Source organism: Salvelinus sp. IW2-2015, linkage group LG17, assembly GCF_002910315.2.
Source record: "Salvelinus sp. IW2-2015 linkage group LG17, ASM291031v2, whole genome shotgun sequence".
Classification (NCBI taxonomy): Eukaryota; Metazoa; Chordata; class Actinopteri; order Salmoniformes; family Salmonidae; genus Salvelinus; species Salvelinus sp. IW2-2015.
This window is the reverse complement of record NC_036857.1, coordinates 4,118,481-4,138,745: the sequence shown is the minus strand read 5'-3', so window position 1 is coordinate 4,138,745 and position 20,265 is coordinate 4,118,481. Positions and strand designations below refer to the sequence as shown.

The following is a 20,265-nucleotide window of genomic DNA, read 5'->3' as shown; positions in this document are numbered from 1 at the left end:
AGGCCCCCTCCCCTCTCTCTTTGTAAAATGTCTTCATCATGTGAGTAAGAAGTGTGACCACAGAGATACTGTAGTATAAGGTTCAGAAAACTCTAGGGGTTAAGGAAGCATGGAGACCAGATGTGTRTGTATCTGTGTGTGTATGTGTGTGTGTGAGTGAGTCGTTACTGCAATCCACACACTGCGTCATTCATAGGATCAAACAGAGTTACATACAGTCATCATTTAAAACAGCAACAGAAAAATAAATATACATAATATTAATAATTATATCATATTAGTAGATCATTCAAACAAAATATAGTAATTTACAAGATAGTTGGCGATACGTTGAGTGGAACATGGTGGTTTGTGATTGAAGGGACAAATAAATGTTTCTAGTTCAGAACATCCTAAACAATAAGAACAATTTCTCACCTCACTCTCACTGTATCTAGAGAACAATTAATATTCCACTGCTCCCACAAATACATCTTTATACTTTCAAATATGTGTTGTGTTATGATGATGCCAGCATGAAATGATCCTGTGTTGTTACAAGTTATTACACTTTTATCCCCCTAGAGAGCAGTGTCTAATTGGACCGTTAACACATCTAACCCAAAAGCTCCAATAGGGTACATCTCAATTGGTCACATCTCAGTGTAGATTAGGGAAAGGATAAGTGGATAGGATGCCACTTTAGATTATTGAGATGCATCCTTACTGTCCCATTCAGGAAAGAGGCAGGGACAGTATTGTCCTCAGTCAAGATGGTAGCTACTTTAAGGACTCTAATCCTGAGTCGCTTTGACACCTAACGGCAAGGAGCATTACAACCTGTATTCTAATATGTACAAGAAAAATAATTGATCATTATTTGTCTTTTGAAGTATTTTTTTTTAACACACATCCTCTCACACTCTCACAGACCTTTGATGGTTCGATACAAAACAAAAAGAAAAGAGTAAACATCCCAAGGGAGAATAAAAGACATCACACATCACACAGCTAAAACTTTGACTCACAAAAATGTATGACAGTGCAAACTTACATCCATGTCTCAAATAATTGACAAATGTTAGTATATAGTCATATAGACTTCAGCACCATAGTTTACTATTGTAGTTGAATACATCTCAGTAAGCTGGATCTTAAGGTGGGGGACACTGTTACGGCTGGATGTGCTATTAGGAGGCCAGGGAGTGGGTGTAGAAGGTAAAGGGTCACTCATAACTCATTCTCTGTCCTTGAGCTAGTCTTTACTAGAAACACTGAGCAGTATCAGCCCGGTGGACATCGTGTGTGTGTGTGTGTTTGTGTGTTCACCCCGAGTCTCCTATCATGATTACCCTGTTGTCACTGAATGACGTGAAGTGAAAAGGGATTGGTCGATGTTATCTATTTCCCTGTTYGTCTTTTCATGGGTAAGGTTGTCACTTGGTTAATATTTAGTTAGGGGGAGGTGTCTTAATGCAAAAGCATCATAGCACAACAACATCAGTTGGAGCCCAATGTGTGTGCTGAGCAAATGTATATAGATTTTTTCTCAATTTTTTTCCTTTATACTATTCTCCTCAAAGTGTGAATCTTTCACAGTCATTCTGTCAAACTAGGCCAAGTTTTTAGGTTGTCAGCTATTTGGATGAAACGGTGTGCTCTCATTATGGGGCTGCAGGGAACAGGCTTTTCCTATCACAGACATCATTCAGAGAGCATTGGTTAGGCCTACCTTCTTCATAACTTTAATAACAGTAGCAGACAAACAAACAAACCAAAATATAATAAAGAGTTGCCATCTATACCGCCTTGCACCTACTTTAGCCTGTCATACCTTGTAACCTACAGGCAACCCTTGGCTAGTTTCCCTACATATATAATTATGGTACGTCCCAACAAAGTAATTTGCACAGGACATACACAGTTAACTATGCACAGTCATTGAAGCTAGCTATACTAGACTTCTTATGACCAGACAGCTCTGAATTACTTTCATGATCGTGTTGTAGTTGTTGAACAAAGACGTTTAGGAAATTAGGGAATCAGCTTCCTGCTTTGCAAGGCTGCCTGACTTGAGATAACAGAGTGCCTGTTTGTTTCAGCATTGGCAAACTTGTCTTMGTCACAGATGGCAAGCCAAATATGTAAAAGTAGCCAGTTAGGCATTCTAAAAACGAGCTATTGGTTACCCAGAAAGCTACACTACACAGTCAACTATATCTACTCKGGTTCCTCTGTCATCCTATCTAAACTCTCCAATTCGTCGTTTCTTGTCTTCTTTTTACTCTTTAGTCTGTTTTCGTCGTCCTCTCTTTCACCTTCCTCAACCTGCTTCCATCCCTCACATTGGGACAAGAGGAAAAACGCCTCTTCTGGTTTTTCTCCTCTCTCACTGTAATGTACACGGTATACCCTTCCTTTTTGCGAACAGATTTTTTWAATAAAAAAGTGTTTCGTAACTCAAACACTGCAAATAAAGGACAAGATGAGATGTGGGCAGCCTTTCCCTGTCTTCATTCATAACAAGTATAGCTACGTAGATACTCAACGGCTAAAATGATTACGTGTCCATGGGTGTACTATCTAATAAAGATTCCCTAAAAAAGCTTGTTCCCGCAGAAAGAGAGTGAGCATCTTTAATTACTCCTCCTTAGCCTGTCTGTCCCCCAACCTGATTAAAAGCATTAGGACGGCTGCAAAGGGGAGAGGGCCATGTGTTCCATCACAGTAAATAGGTGGACTTCCACTAGGAAGAGACAGAGGAGAGGAGTGTTTCAACTGAAATGGAGAGAGTAGATTGAACTTTTTATAGTTTTACACACATATTAGTTGCTAAGTAATATTTTTTTGCAAGTTTTTCAAAAATGTTTATATGTGACAGCTAACAACAATAGACTTAAGTAATTAGAGGGCTTGGTTGGGGTTTAGGGCCTAACATGGCACAGTAGCCTACGTAAATCAATTATTTGTGTGTGTGTGTGTGTGTGTGTGTGTGTGTGTGTGTGTGTGTGTGTGTGTGTTGTTTTGTGGTGTGTTGCGGTTTGTGTGTTGTGTGTGTGTGTGTGTGTGTGTGTGTGTGTGTGTGTGTGTGTGTGTGAGAGAGGATGATTTAGTGAAAGAGAGAGAGAGTGTCATGTGCTGTGTGTGCGTGTAAATGATTGCGTGTACGTTGTGTGCATGTGTATTTACATATTTGTCGACATGATGATATATGGTGTGTGTGCCATATAAATCTACCTGTATATATGTAAGGGGGAGTATAACCACTAATGCCCTCAGAGTAAATGGCTCCCTGTGTTTGTGGAAGCTCAGTGGCAGATGTTACGCTGGCAGGGCTGGTGCAGGTAGTGTTTTCTAGGCGTGGCTGCGTGGCGGGGAACCTGCTCCCTAGTGCGGTTCTGGCGCTGGATGCGGTTGCGTCCAAGTGGCGCCTCTCAATGCGGGCCTTGCCCCTCTGAACCCTGGCCACCTGGGTCACCTTGGCCAGGTACCAGCCTGGGCAGCGGCTCCTCGGGTCACCCTGTGGGCATGGTATTATGGACGGCAGAGGTAGCGGCTGGTTCTGCCACCCTGCTAGAGGAGGGGAGGAATAGGAGGAAGTGGGGGTATAGAACATTAGTCAAGCAGTTATGTGGTCCCGTGTGGCTCAGTTGGTAGAGCATGGCGCTTGCAACGCCAGGGTGTGGGGTTCATTTCCCCACGGGGGGACCAGGATGAATATGTATGAACTTTCCAATTTGTAAGTCGCTCTGGATAAGAGCGTCTGCTAAATGACTTAAATGTAAATGTAGCTCTCTCATAGAACTGTGGCTATGTGCCAGATCTATTACATGGTGACAAAGATATAATAAGGTGTCGGTCGGTCGGTCAGTCCTCACCTCATGCTGCCTGTCAGGCTGGTGATGCTTTCCTCCCCGACGATGGACAGGTTGCCGTTGGAGATCATGGACAGGTTGCTAGGGGAGACGTAGACGGACATGCTGGGGTGCTCTATAAGCAGATCCTCCATGGGGCTGGTCTCGGCCGTGGCTCCCTCTGCAGTGAAACAGGGGGGAGGGGTAACGAACCAGCTCTCGTCCATGCAGCCTCTCTCCGACCCACTACTGCCAGGGGACACAGATGGGGTGGAGAGCCTGGCCCGCCTTTTTAGGGATATGGGCGTAACGATTCCCGTGGCTAACGGGCTAGCAGAAGGGAGAGTGGAGAGGGGGTATGATGGCGCCACTGTCGCCGCTCGTGAACAAGCTTTGTGTGTTCTGTGGCGATTCTGATGTTTGGGGGGAGGGGTTGGAGAGGGGACGGGGCACTCAGTTCTGGTGGGTGTGTCTGGGTGATTTGATTGGTTGTTTTGTGCTTGCGCCTGTGCTATCGATGGCGCCTCTATCCCTCCCTCTACTAGAATCACACAATCAGCTTCCCCTGAGAACAGAGTAAAGGTGGGACCATGGAGGAGTTGGCCAATTGAGGTAGGGTGTATGTTTAGGGTGGTGTAGGTTAGGGGGAAAGGGGAAGGCAAAGGGGAAGAAGCCATGCAGGTTGTGGGGTCATTAAAAGGGGAGCACACACACGCACGCACACACACGCAGGCACGCACACAGACACACGCACACACACACACACCAGTGTGAGAAATGTCAGGATATTTTTTTTTAAATTGTAGAGGGGGGAGAAGAAAGGGTAAAGAAACACAAAACATAAAAATAGGAATAATATAATTAGTTACTTCGACCCTATAACCGCTTGGTCATGTCAGTGACAGTATTGTTGTACTGACTGTTTTGTGATGYGTTTCATTGGGGCTTATATAATTAGTTTGAGACGTGGCCTCTAAACTATTCAGATTCCCTTTTATGGAGATTTTAAACAATATATTAGCCCCCACACCCCCATCACTATATGGCCACACTAGAGAGGACTGAAGTGCTGACCACAAATCACCAAAACCTTTGACCTTAGAAAACGAACAGCTGATGTACATGCTCAACAGTACCGTCAATATCCTCACTTCTGTCCATTCTGGCATGGCCATCTAGTGACTACCATTTCCCTCTCCACTTCCAACCCCTTCCAACCATCCCTAAGGGAGGACTCACCGGGCAGGTTGACCAGCATCCATCCTTCCTCGTCAGCGTCGGTCACACAGGGGTTGGGCCCCTTGATCTCTGCGGCCACCTCCTCCACCTCTCCRAAGAACAGGCTGCTCAGAGCTTGGAACATGGCTAGGCTGGTTGGTCGGGTACACGTCAATGGGTAAAAAGTCAAGGGTCAGGGATCGCGGAAGTCAGGTTCTGTGTATAGTTGTAGTTCTCAAGGTATAGCTAGCTGCCTTTGTGTGTTTTTGCTACTTATTAAGTATTTTTGTAGTCTTATTTAGTTCKTTATTTCGCTTTGTCAAACAGTTGCCAGGTCAGGAAAGTGAGCACGGTTTTCTTGGCCTCTCTTTGCTTCAACCCTTTTCTTGTCTTGATCTCGTAGGTTGATTTTCTTACAGGACTCGACAGGCTTCCTTAGTGCAAATGTAAGGTTTTACTTGGTATCGCTGCAAAGGCCTGTGGGGAGACAAAAGAAAGACAGGAGACTATTAATAACAGCAAGAAAATATTTAGATTACAAATCCAAAGACAATGGGAACAAGTGGAGAGGAACATTAGAAAGCAGCGTTGCAAATCACAAAGTAGTAAAAAGCGAGATGAAGGAGATACACGATATGGCCAAAAATKGTGGATTTGACTATTTCAGCAATAGCTGTTGCTGACAGGTGTATAAAATTGAGCACAYAGCCATGCAATCTCCATAGACAAACATTGGCAGTAGAATGGCCCGTACTGAAGAGCTCAAGGACTTTCAACGTGGCACCTTTCCAAGTCAGTTAGTCAAATTTCTGCCCTGTTAGAGCTGCCCCGGTCAACTGTAAGTGCAGTTATTGTGAAGTGGAAACGTCTAGGAGCAACAACAGTTCAGCCGTGAAGTGGTAGGCCACACAAGCTCACAGAACGGAACCGCKGAGGGCTGAAGCGCGTAGCTCGTAAAAATCGTCTGTTCTCGGTTGCAACACTCACTGCAGAGTTCCAAACTGCCTCTGGAAGCAACGTCAGCACAAGAACTGTTCGTCGGGAGCATCATGAAATGGGTTTCCATGGCCAAGCAGCCGCACACACGCCTAAGATCACCATGCGCAATGCCAAGCATCGGCTGGAGTGGTGCAMAGCTCGCCTCCATTGGACTCTGGACTATGGAGCAGTGGAGTAATGAATCACGCTTCACCATCTGGCAGTCAGACGGATGAATCTGGGTTTGGCGGATGCCAGGAGAACACTACCTGTCCGAATGCATAGTGCCAACTGTAAAGTTTGGTGGAGGAGGAATAATGGTCTGGGGCTGTTTTTCTTGGTCCGGCTAGGGCTCTTAGTTCCAGTGTAGGGAAATCTTAACGCTACAGCATTCAATGACATTCTAGACGATTCTGTACTTCCAATTTTGTGGCAACAGTTTGGGGAGGGCTCTTTCCTGTTTCAGCATGACAATGGCCCCGTGCACAAAGTGAGGTCCACACAGAAATAGTTTTGAGATTGGTGTGGAAGAACTTCACTGGCCTGCACAGACTCCTGACCTCAACCCCATCAAACACCTTTTTGGATGAATTGGAATGTCAACTGCGAGCAAGGCCTAACATCAGTGCTCGACCTCACTAATGTTCTTGTGCTTGAATGAAAGCAAGTCCCTGCAGCAATGTTCCATCATCTAGTGGAAAGCCTTCCCAGAAAAGTGGAGGCAGTTATAGCAGCAAAGGGGGGACCAACTCCATATTAATACCCATGATTTTGGAATGAGATGTTTGACGAGCAGGTTTCYATACTTTTGTCCATGAAGTGTATGTGGCAAAATCACGTGAGCAGAACTGAACAAAAAGAGCCTTTCTGTTCCAGGGCTACTTTAATCATGTTGGTCAAGGAATCATTTATGAGGAAAAGATTAGAAAGTGTGATTGGTTGGCTGCATCTCAACAGTCTCACGTGTTTTCCTCACCTCCTTCCCTTCACCCGCACTAATCTGAAAGAAATTGAAGGGTAAACTGAAACCAAATGCACAGTAGGCATCCACTTATAATGCTTTCCCCTGTTCTGTGTCCTCAGATCAGTGCATATGAAGGGAAGGAGATGAGGAGAGGAAGGCACTAGAGTATTGAGATGCAGTCGCTTGAGACTGCAGGAGAATGTTTGTCTGGGTCATACTGGCTGACTGGAGACAGGCTGACTGATACAGGCTGACTGGAGACAGTAACAGTTTTACGGTTCTGTTTCAGCTGGTCAATTTGTCTTCAATCTACTAGCAAATTATGCCTAACAACAGTACGCACATTGTGGTGCTTATTGTACTTCAAAGGATTCAACTCAAGTTGGAAAATGTGTAACTATTGGGTAATTGTAATGTAATTCCGAAATGAATAACAAGTAAATAGCTTAATACGCGTAAACAATCACAATAGTCTTTTCTCAATAGGATCATAAAATGTATGCATGCAGTTAGAATCTGTAAGACACTCTGACACAAATGCCAACAGATAGATTGCTTCTTTCAGATGAGTTCTTTGAATTGGGTTGTAATGAAGGAACTTAGATTAAAGGAAGCTATTGCAGAATAAGGAGACGCAGCCAGGCTGTTCCTGAGGCGCAATGGCGTTACACCCTCCCCCCTGTGCTACTGCTATAGTGAACAACAGAATGGGTTTAGGCCAGATGGACAACCGAGAGAAGACACGAGGGGCCCGATTCTGATTAAGGAAAAGTAGCCTTTCTTAGGCACGCCTTTCTTTCTTACACACTTCTYAGTAGTTGGAATTCAGACTTACCTTATGAAGGTGCATATAACGGTGCTTCCATTGCGCGCGTTGAATAYATGTAATTCAGCGCGCCTGTCKTTGTGATTCTGGATGGCCAGATTGCTAGCAAGAATGACAAGAAACTGCCATGTGGAGATCGTACGTGGCTCGTTTCAGCTTGTTTAATCTTGTTATTGATTGCTAGCTAGCTAACCAACAACTTCAACGATATATTTTAGAGACAACAMGTGGTCATTGTGCAAATGTGTTTATGTTTTCAATAAACATTGGAGAAGAAAGACAGTTTACATGTTGTCAACAATCTAAGCCAACCTSRTCTGTTTTGCCCGATGGTTGTGAACGGGTCGTTTTTGTTGCTAAACAACCAACCCATCTATCCATCTTCGTCTCCATTTCAGCACCAACTGGTAGATTAAAAAAATACTCTGATTTTGTAGATTATTTTGGCACATTTTAGGGTTAGGAAAGTATGCATGAATCATAAAAAAAAAAAAAGGTTTGGAGAGCCCTTACGCACAAAAAAATACAGGGTTTTGATTCATCCTGAAAGTTGTCACATTCAAGTTCAAACCATGAAATGTTGGAATGTGGAAAAAAGTGTACAATAGGTGTTGAAAATAGTCARTAAAGAGAAACCCTTGAAAGAGTAAGTGTGAACAAACTTTTGACTGGTACTGTATATGTATGCATGTACAGTTGGAGTCAGAATTTTACACCTTAGTCAAATATATTTAAACTCAGTTTTTCACAATTCCTGACATTTAATCCAAGTAAAAATTCCCTGTTTTAGGTCAGTTAGGATCCCCACTTTATTTTAAGAATTTGAAACGTCAGAATAATAGTAGAGAGAATTATTTCTTTCAGCTATTATTTCTTTCATCACATTCCCAGTGGGTCAGAAGTTTATACTCTCAATTATTATTTGGTAGCATTGCCTTTAAATTGTTTAACTTGGGTCAAACGTTTTTGGTAGCCTTCCACAAGCTTCCCACAATAAGTTGGGTGAATTTTGGCCCATTCCTCCTGACAGAGGTGCTGTAACTGAGTCAGGTTTGTAGGCCTCCTTGCTCGCACACGCTTTTTCAGTTCTGCCCACAAATCTTCTATAGGATTGAGGTCAGGGCTTTGTGATGCCACTCCAATAACTTGGACTTTGTTGTTCCTTAAGCCATTTTCCACAACTTTGGAAGTATGCTTGGGGTCATTGTTCATTTGGAAGGCTCATTTGCGACCAAGGTTAACTTCCTGACTGATGTCTTGAGATGTTGCTTCAATATATCCACATAATTTTCCTTCCTCAGATGCCATCTTTTGTGAAGTGCACCAGTCCCTCCTGCAGCAAAGCACCCCCACAACATGATGCCGCCGCCCTCCGTGCTTCACGGTTGGGATGGTGTTCTTCCTTGCAAGACTCCCCCTTTTTCCTACAAACATAACGATGGTCATTATGGCCAAACAGTTCTATTTTTTCTTTCATCAGACCAGAGGACATTTCTCCAAAAAGTACGATCTTTGTCCCCATATGCAGTTGCAAACCGTAGTCTGGATTTTTTATGGCGGTTTTGGAGCAGTGGCTTCTTCCTTGCTGAGCAGCCTTTCAGGTTATGTCGATATAGGACTTGTTTACTGTGGATATATATACTTCTGTACCCGTTTCCTCCAGCATCTTCACAAGGTCTTTTGCTGTTGTTCTGGGATTGATTTTGCACTTTTCGCACCAAAGTACGTTCATCTCTAGGAGACAGAACGCATCCCCTTCCTGAGCGTTATGACGGATATGTGGTCCCATGGGTTTATACTTGCGTACTATTGTTTATACAGATGAACGTGGTACTTTCAGGCGTTTGAAATTGCTCCAAGGATGAACCAGACTTGTGGAGGTCTACAATTTTTTTTCTGAGATCTTGGCTAATTTCTTTTTGATTTTCCCATGATGTCAAGCAAAGAGGCACTGAGTTTGAAGGTAGGCCTTGAAATACATCCACAGGTACACCTCCAATTGACTCAAATGATGTCAATTAGCCTATCAGAAGCTTCTAAAGCCATGACATAATTTTCTGGAATTTTCCAAGCTGTTTAAAAGCACAGTCAGCTTTGTGTATGTAAACCTCTGAGCCACTGGAATTGTGATACAATGAATTATAAGTGAAATAATCTGTCTGTAAACAATTGTTGGAAAAATGACTTGTGTCATGCACAAAGTAGATGTCTTAACCATCTTGCCAAAACTATAATTTAACAAGAAATTTGTGCAGTGGTTGAAAAAATGAGTTTTAATGACTCCAACCTAAGTGTATGTAAACTTCCGACTTCAACTGTAAATTCGTTAGGTTCAGCCCTACAGAAGCCTAGGTTCAGCCCTACAGAAGCCTATAGCTTGGGTGTCCAACTTTCATCCATGCAAATTTTGAGGGCACACAATTAACATTCAGAACGATGGCACAGCTATTTATCAAATCAAATCACACAAAAAAGGTCACATGTGCCAAATACAACAGGTGTAGACCTTACCGTAAAATGCTTACTTACAAGCCCTTAACCAACAATGCCGTTTTAAGAAAATAKAGTTTAAAAAATATGTACTAAATAAACTATAGTAAAAAATGTAAAAGTTACACAGTAAAATAATAATAACGAGGCTATATACAGGGGGGTACCGGTACCGAGTCAATGTGTGGGGGTACAGGTTAGTCGAGGTAATTTGTACATGTAGGTAGCGGTAAAGTGACTATGCATAGATAATAAACAGCGAGTAGCAGCAGTGTCAAAACAAAAGGGGTGAGGGKGCATTTGATGAATTGTTCAGTAGTCTTAAGGCTTGGGGGTAGAAGCAGCTAAGGAGCCTTTTGGACCTATGGGTGACTGGAGTCTTTGACAATGTTTTGGGCCTTCCTCTGACACCGCCTAGTATAAAGGTCCTGGATGGCAGGAAGCTTGGCCCCAGTGATGTACTGGGCCGTACGCACTACCCTCTGTTGCGCCTTACGGTCGGATGCCGAGCAGTTGTCATACCAGGCGGTGATGCAACCAGTCAGGATGCTCTCAATGGTTCAGCTGTAAAACTTTTTGAGGATCTGAGGACCCATGCCTATTCTTTTCAATCTCCTGACTGGGAAAGGTGTTTTCATGCCCTCTTCAAGACTGTCTTGGTGTGTTTGGAACCTATTTCACTGTGGAAAAGGGGCAGCAAGACATGTCATGTTGACATGATTTTCCGTTAGCTTCCATATCACTGGTTTCACATTCGTCTCCAGGGATCATAAGTAAAAATCACTTAAAACAATTGCTGTGTGTATTTACAATCCCCTTCTCCAAACGGATTATGCATTTACCTAGCTCTTATCCATTTAGAAATTACAGTGCATGGAGAATGCTGTTATTTCTATATGAAAAAATAAAGTACACGTTTTTTCCACTTGGAACCGGCAGGTTCACTCGACCCATGCTTAAAATCAAGGTCAGAGTACGCATAGAGAGAAAAGTTCAATTTACGCACGCTTAACTCGGGTCGTAATCAGGGCCTGGAGTCTAGGTGGAAGGAGTAACACAAAGACAGTAAAAAAATAACAAATACAGTATAATATACAAAAAAGTTTAGATACTTCATAGGTCATCTGGGGATCGAACCTACAACCCTGGTGTTRSAAGCAGCATACTCTAACCAACTGAGCCACTGGAGCCTGCACTTACAGTCTCTGTCCCTGTATTTAACCATGGAGGGAGATATTGGATATCAGAGAGACATATCATTCCTGCAGAGGCTACTGGACGGTACGACGGAACACTGACCTCTCTGATCTGACAGGGTGTACTTTCTAAAATTAGACAATATGGGGGGGGTGTATAAAGGGGGGGGTGTATAAAGAGGAACGGAGGAAGAGAGACAGAAATGAAAAGTGAGAGAGATTAATGTAAGGAGAGAAGAGGAAAGGATCGAGGTGTAAGAGAGGAATAGAAAGAGATAGCGATTAGGCTACAGATATGTATAAAAACAGAGGAGKTAGAGAGAGGGAGAAAKGTGTAAAATGAGGTGAGAGAGATAAATGAAAGGAAAGGAGCGCGATGAAGAAGGAGAGGGACATATGTTACGCATGGGTGGAAAGCGACACTTCCTGCTTATTTGGGCGGTTGCCATGGTGACACTGACACCAGGGGCCGACAGGAGGACACAGGAGAGAAACACACACACACAGAAATTATCACATTTACTAGACATTTTGTCAGAGAGCGATAGAGGTCAGCCATAATCGGATCCCATCAAAATTGCTCTTGTTGAAAGGCCAGTCTGTGTGTGTGTGTGTGTGTGTTGTGTGTGTGTGTGTGTGTGTGTGTGTGTGTGTGGTGTGTGTGTGTGTGTGTTGTGTGTGTGTGGTGTGTGTGTGTGTGTGTGTGTGTGTGTGTGTGTGTGTGTGTGTGTGTGTGTTTGTGTGTGTGTGACCATCAGCCTCCTGTCAGGAAAGCAGCCAAGAAGAAAGTAATGATGCCCTTTCTCAAAACAGGGATGTAAACAGAAGTTAATTGGGCACAGACGTCAATTCAAAGTCTATTCCACGTTGGTTCAATGTAATTTTATTGAAATGACGTGGAAACAACGTTGATTCAACCAGTGTGATGTGCTTGTGGAGAGGATAAAACAAAGCCTTATTCTATTTCAATAAAAACCTACTGCTAAGAAAGTTCATTCTRACTTCTAGCTTCTGTCTTATCGTTGTATTATACAGTTTTGTAATGGCTTATCTGTGGCTGCATATGTTTATAAGGCAAATATAAAACGTCATAAGAAGGCTCGTAAAATAAAGCGAAAGGCTACCAATGACATTAATGTTGATGGTTTAGGTGGAGATATGAGAGATGTTGCAGAGGACATAGAGGAATTGATCCGCTCCCTTCTTGACTGTTTTTCATGCATTCCTTAAGGCTTACTGAAGTCACAGGATGATGCGAGATAAAACATTAATAAAAAAATGTATTTACGTGAGTTTACCCACTTTGAATCTTTCTAAGAATATTAAACTGTCCCAGGGCCACTTTTTTATGAGTTCTCAAGTCATAAACACACACAAACACACTTCCTTTAAAGGAACTGTGTGAAGCACCATTCAGTCTCCTTGATAAGCAAATGTTATCAGTCAGCTGTGATGCTAATTCAGTATTATCTGCCTGGTGTATAAATATACCATTCTGTCTACTGGGACAGACAGACGACACCAGGGATAAGAACAGCACTGGAACATATTGGAAACATCATTAAACAGCCAGCAGTGGTCTCTCATGCCTCAGGTGGTCCATATAAGGACTGATGTTTGGGGAAAACAGGAAAAAAATACATTGGAAATGTATCCAAGTAAAATGTCGAGAGGTTTCCCATATTTTTGCCCTGTATAAACTAAGGGGGAAATATGATAGACCAACACAAGGCATTTATCATCTGGATGACATCACAATGTTTACTGTACCTGTTAAATTATTACTTGTGGTTATAAAGATTCCATTGTGACAGCACTGGTGACTGGTGTAATTCATTCTAAAAGGAAACATAACCTTACAGTAAATGGTGTGGAATGGCGGTTGAACCCACGTGCAAAAATTTGTTATTCAAAACTAATGGCATATGGTATGGTAATTACAGCCCTGCCAGGTACCTGTTGAGKTAATCATTTATTATACATAGCCAAAATAATAATATGTGTTAAATCAGTGTACAAATGCATATTACTTTTATGCTTTTTGTGTTTTTCACCCTGATCCACTGGTTATAAACCAGTATAAGCTCATAGCAAATAGTTAAAGACCAGATATAGACAATTATATATTTCATTTTTTCTTCCTAATTCTACAAAACAAAAGCGCTCTGTTGCTCTGCTATTCCCAGATGCGCTCATAATTTCTCTGCTCATGGCAGTCAGAAGGGCGTTTAAACAGAGGGAGGAGCTGAGGGAGATGGGCGTGGCATCGCGAAGAAAACATAAATACCTCCTATGCGCTTGCATGACGAAGGACTCTTACGTCACTGATGCTGCTGGTTCAGCCTACTTCAGTCGAGGAAAGGAAAAAAAGAACAGCGGCGAAGAGAAAAGGAACAATTCGGGTGCCGTCAAATAATTATTTATGTATTTAAACTGCAATTGTTCRGATGCAAAAGAAAGAATAACCCACAATCATTGTTAATAAATAAAGGAATGATTCAACATCATTAACTGCTTTGTTTCGAGTTCTTCGATCCACATTGACAGATGCCGATGAGAGAGAGAGAAAAAAAGAAGGAAAAACATATTTGTTTTATTATTTTATGGGTCCGACAGCAAGCAGTGTACATTTGATTTAAAGCCAGATATAAAGTAATTTGGATGACAAAAACCTTCCCAATGTCACCGACGACGAGAAAAATAGGGCCCAGAATAAGTCATTGTCGATAGCGGTCAGGTTAAACATGAATTATCCGTGTAAGCTCCGAGTCTGTGACACGGCTATGGATATAGCTGAAGGGTCATGGCAATGACAGATAGGCTCACCAGTATAGGACTGATGCGAAGGAATCAATTATAATATCGAGGTCGTTCAAAATCCATACATAGGCCTACATAAGCACTGAGGAAGAGAGAAAGGCACAATTCAAAAATACCCCCCATCGTCTTCATTCGACACAACACCCCAGCGTTTGGTGAAAAACATTATGTAAACATCATTTTCATATTCTGAGAGATCATAAACCGGACGTCGAAGTTTCCGTAAAAGCATAAATTTATGGAAGCCATCAAAACGTCCATGACCTATAAACGGATGTCTAGGATGCGTAACAGTCGATAATTAATTTCATGCAGAACTAATGTATTGTCCTCTGTGACAGCCACTACTACAATGGATTAATTCCGTCATAATGTAGATTGTTTTGTTTCAGAATGATTCTGTTTATAACACAACCTAATTCGCATTTTCTTCATCTGCTGTTATGAGATAGGCTATGCATCATCAGAGATAGCTATACAGGCGTCAGTGGCAGAGGTAGCCTGATACCCTGCAAGCTTACACAGTTTGCCTTTCAGAAAGCACAAACAACAACAGCAAAGTAGAYTTAATAGCTTACCTGTATTAGCAATATATTTCAAATTGTAAACGTGATGATCTCACACAAAGTAGAAACGACAATAATTCTTAAAGCATAGCTTTAGGTTGCCTTTTAAGTGAGGTAGTTAAAACACCATAATACAAAATAAAAAAAGGCTTTCTTCTTAGAAGAAGGGGCTTCGTGTAAAACTTGAATTTACACTTGATGTTCAGAGTATAACATCTGCAGTTTTTTCCCTCTTGTTCGATTTTTTCCCCTGCAGATTTTCCCTCTGTTATTGCTTCCTCCAGCTGATCCTCGGATCAGAATGTAGAACGTACAAAACAGCTGATTGTGATATCACAATACTTCCAGTGACGCCCATTTCCACGCCCTCAAGAACCGACGACCAATCGGAATATTACACAAGAGCCAAGCCGGGCCTCTTGGTAACACAGTGGGGGTTGGGTATGGTTTGGGTAGTYCGACTCAAAGCTGTCAACCTGCTCTGGTGGAGTAGAATAAAGTTGCCCTTAGAAGCTGATCTAAGGTCAGTGTTTTGTTTCCCCTCCAACTGTTTACGACTGGTGGCGCCCGTGGCGGGGAGGTGAAACTGGTCCTAGAGCTGTGAATGGCCTATAGAGTGACTGTGTGTGTGGGTGAGGGTGGGTGAGACCAATAAAGTGATGAAAGCTGTTTGACAGCATAACAGGAAATTCACTGTCATCATTACTAATTCCTGWTGGACTAAGAGATAGCAGGAGAAATACAATATCTTTCTGGTTATATATTTTTTTTAAAGATACCAACATTTTTGCATTTAAAACATTGAATTGCAACTAAATTCTTGATCAATCTCTCATGTGTGAAAAATTCTTTACAGTCGGCCTAAATGTCGCCCAGCAAGCTTCAGTCCAGCGAWGCAACATTTAAAACAAAATATAACCTTAACCCTAAAATAAAGTTTTCAATCTGCCWTCCTCTCTAGGCCTATATTAATTGAATAACACATGAATAAGGAACAWATGTTCACTGAATAAATGTTATAGATGTGTAATGACACAACAGTAATAACTTGATTGTCCAGTGGTAATATTCCATCACATTATTAAGGGTACTGTCCCTTTAAATTTCATAGTCCCCCACTCTCCCCTCCCCCTCCCTATATTTGATTAATTCTCCCTTCAGTGGGAGTGGCTTTGAACGCCACTCGACCCAAAATGGCCAATCAAATGGGTTCAGTCTGAATGCAGCATTTGAGCAGCCAATGGGCAGTGAATGTTTTGAAAGCCTCAGCTAGTGACTCCAGACTCAGTGATCTGTGCCAGGGACAAGTAATCTCTGTCAGCGCCCACTGCACTCCCCTCCTCTACCCTTGCTCCCACTCCTCACAAGTTATGCAAGCTGGTGACCATGGCCCTTGACTGAGTGTTTGTTTTATGTGTGTGTGTTTGCCTATGTACAGTATATGTTGTACCAGGCTTTAATTATGTGAACACTTGTATGAGTGTGTTGAGTTTATACATTTGTGGGTAGCCTACATGTACAGTGCCTTCGGAAATTATTCAGACCCCTTGACTTTTTCCTMATTTTGTTACTTTACAGCCTTATTCTAAAACGTATTAAATKTATTTTTTWCCCTCAGCAATCTACACAAAATACTCCATAATGAMAATGCAAATCGKTTTTTTGAAATTTYTGCAAATGTATTAAAAMTTAAAAAMAGATATATAGTATTCAGACCCTTTGCTTTGAGACTCGAAATTGAGCTCAGGTGCATTCTGTTTCCATTGATCATCCTTGAGATGTTTCTACAACTTGATTGGAGTCSMCCTGAGGTAAATTCAATTGATTGGACATGATTTGGAAAGGCACTCACCTGTCTATATAAGGTCCCACAGTCGACAGTGCATGTCAGAGCAAAAACCAAGCCATGAAGTCGAAGGAATTGTCCGTARAGCTCAGAGACAGGATTGGGTTGAGGCASAGATCTGGGGAAGGGTACCAAAACAATTCTGCAGCATTGAAGGTCTCCAAGAACACAAAGGCCTCCATCATTCTTAAATGAAAKAAGTTTGGAACCACCAAGACTCTTCCTAGAGCTGGCAGCCCGGCCAAACTGAGCAATCGGGGGAGAAGGGCCTTGGTCAGGGAGGTGACCAAAAACCCGATGGTCACTCTGACAGAGCTCTAGAGTGCCTCTGTGGAGATGGGAGAACCTTCCAGAAGGACAACCATCTTTGCAGCTCTCCACCAATCAGGCCTTTATGGTAGAGTGGCCACTCCTCAGTAAAAGGCACATGACAGCTTGAAGTTTGCCAAAAGGCACCTAAAGAATCTCAGAACATGAGAAACAAGATTCTCTGGTCTGTTGAAACGAATAACTATTTGGCCTGAATGCCAATYGTCACGTCTGGAGGAAACCTGGCACCATCCCTACGGTGAAGCATGGTGGAGGCAGCATTATGCTGAAGGAGTGTTTTTCAGCGGCAGGGACTGGGAGACTAGTCAGGATCGAGGCAAAGATGAACGKAGCAAAGTACACAGAKATCCTTGATGAAAACCTTCTATAGAGAGCTCAGGACCTCAGACTGGAGCGAAGGTTCACCTTCCAACAGGACAATGACCCGAAGCACACAGCCAAGACAATGCAGGAGTGGCTTCGGGACAAGTCTTTGAATGTCCTTGAGTGGCCCAGCCAGAGCCCGGACTTGAAMCCAATCAAACATCTCTGGAGAGACCTGAAAATAGCTGTRCAGCGAYGCTTCCCATCCAACCTGACAGAGCTTGAGAGGATYTGCAGAGAAGAATGGGAGAAACTCCCCAAATACAGGTGCCAAGCTTGTAAAGTCATACCATATAAGACTCGGGGCTGTAACCACTGCCAAAKGTGCTTTTTATCAAAGCACTGAGTAAAGGGTCTGCATACTTATGTAAATGTGATTTTTCAGTTATTTTCTTTTTTTCTCTCCAAAAAATAATGTAAAAACCTGTTTTTGCTTTGTCATTATGGGGTATTGTGTGTAGATTGATGAGCGGGAAAAAAACATTTTTAATCAATTTTAGAATAAGGCTGTAATGTAACAAAATGTGGAATAAGTCAAGGGGTCTGAATACTTTCCGAATGCACTGTAAATCAAATCAATCAGATGTTATTTGTCCCATGCTTGGTAAACAACAGGTGTAGACTAACTTTTGAAATACTTACTGATGGGTCTTTCCCAACAATGAAGAGAGAAACATAGAAAAATAATAGAAAGAGAATAACAAAAATTAACTAATACACAATGATACCAGTACCGAGGCAAGGGTACAGTACTGAATCAGGATACCTTACCGAGTCAGGATACCAGTACCGAGTCAGGTACCAGTACTGATTCAGGATACCAGTACCGATCAGGTACCAGTACTGATCAGGGTAGCGAGTCACTAGTACCAGTACCGAGTCAGCAGTACCAGTACCGATCAGGGTACCAGTACTGAATCAGGATACCAGTACCGAGTCAGGTACCAGTACTGATTCAGATACCAGTACCGATCAGTCGGGTACCAGTACTGATCAGGTATGTACGAGTCACGGAGTACCAGTACCGAGTCATACCAGTACCGAGTCAGGTACCAGTACTGAATCAGGGATACCAGTACCGAGTCAGACACCAGTACCGAGTCAGGGTACCAGTACAAGCATACCATACGATCAGGGTCCAGTACCAGTCAGGTACCATACTGAGTCAGTGTAGCGAGTCACAGTACCAGTACCGAGTCACCAGTACCAGTACCGAGTCCAGTACCAGTACTGAATCAGGATACCAGTACCGAGTCAGGATACCGTACCGAGTCAGGGTACCAGTACAAGTCAGGTACCAGTATGGATCAGGGTACCATACCGATCAGGTACCAGTACTGAGTCAGGTACCAGTACTGAGTCAGTGTGCTAGTCACAGTACCGAGTACCGAGTCAGGGTACCCAGTACTGAGTCAGTGCACCAGTACTAGTCAGATGCACCAGTACTGGTCAGTTCACCATACTGAGTCAGAGCTACCAGTATGAGTTCAGTACCGTACTGAGTCAGTGTATTCAGCGTACATGGAGTACCAGTACTGATGTCCAGTGTACTGAGTCAGTGGGACGTACCAGGTACCAAGTCAGTGCACCAGTACTGAGTCAGGTGCACAGATACTGGGTCATAACCAGTACTGAGTCAGGGGTACCATATGAGTCAGTACCGGTACTGAGTCAGCTGTGTACGAGTCAGGGAACAGTTACTGATCAGTGAACAGGGTACCAGTACCGAGGTCAGTGTACCGATCAGAAGGACCAGTAGCTGAGTCAGTGTACTGAGAGTCAGGTAACCAGTACCAAGTCAGTACTTGGTACCATTACTTGAGTCGAACCTTGAATGGGTACCGAGGAAAGCTGAGTAATTCACCGAGTTAGCGGTACCAGTATCTCATCAGGTACCCAGGACTGATCAGTTTAGCGATTGTCACAGTACCCAGTACCCGATTTTTCCAAAAAACCAGACCTTCTGTAGTATCTCTGAGTCAGCTGTACCCGATACTGAATCAGCAGCGATGGTCCGGTAACCCCAGTACTTGATTCATCTGTCTATGACGTTCTACTGTCTACATGCTATCACGGATACCCGCTATATGTGATAGTTCTGACTAATCCTACTCTTTACGACAAGTTCCGTAACCCAACTTGCACTATCCGCACACACCCTCCCATACACACATGCTATCGAGGTTCTGTATAATGCTCCGCGTCGCTGTCAGGCTCCTCACCCGTGTGTAATGATAGTCCGTCCTGTGCTTGGTATCTGTGACACACACCATGCTCAGAATATTATATGCATCTAACTAACACGCGCGTAAGACACTCTATCTCCTAAATTACTCCTGAGAGTACTTGAGTCAGTGAACCAGGTACTGAGTCAGGAAACCATTACTGATCAGTTTACCGAAGTCAGTAACTCAGTACTGAAGTCAGTGTTACTGAGTCAGACCCGGTACCAGTACCAAGTCAGCGTTAATACCATACTGAGTCCGTAGGACCATATATCAACGGTACCGCCTTGTACTGAGGCCAGTGTACGAGTTCATGGGTACCATACTGGAGTCAGGGAAACCAGTTACTGAGTCAGGTACCATACGATCAGTGTACCAGTCAGGGGTACCAGTTACTGAGTCAGTGTACTGAGTCAGGGTACCAGTACCAAGTCAGGGTACCAGTACTGAGTCGGGGTACCAGGACTGAGTAATTGCACCGAGTTAGGGTAACAGTACCGAGTCAGGGTACCAGTACTGAGTCAGGATACCAGTACCGAGTCGAGGTACCAGTACTGAGTCGGGTTACCAGTACTGAGTCGTGGTACTAGTACTGAGTCGATGTGCAGGG

The 20,265-nt window shown here is 43.1% G+C and overlaps 1 protein-coding gene across 1 annotated transcript; it reads right to left on the bottom strand.

The window, feature by feature from the left end:
- Positions 1-3,060: 3,060 nt before the first annotated feature.
- Positions 3,061-15,212, bottom strand: tp53inp2 (tumor protein p53 inducible nuclear protein 2). Its single transcript, XM_070447812.1, is given in 7 exon segments — positions 3,061-3,403; positions 3,406-3,468; positions 3,471-3,503; positions 3,506-3,552; positions 3,858-4,398; positions 5,073-5,528; positions 14,904-15,212. Coding segments are annotated over 6 exon segments (924 nt in total). The 5' UTR covers positions 5,197-5,528; positions 14,904-15,212; the 3' UTR covers positions 3,061-3,287.
- Positions 15,213-20,265: the final 5,053 nt, after the last annotated feature.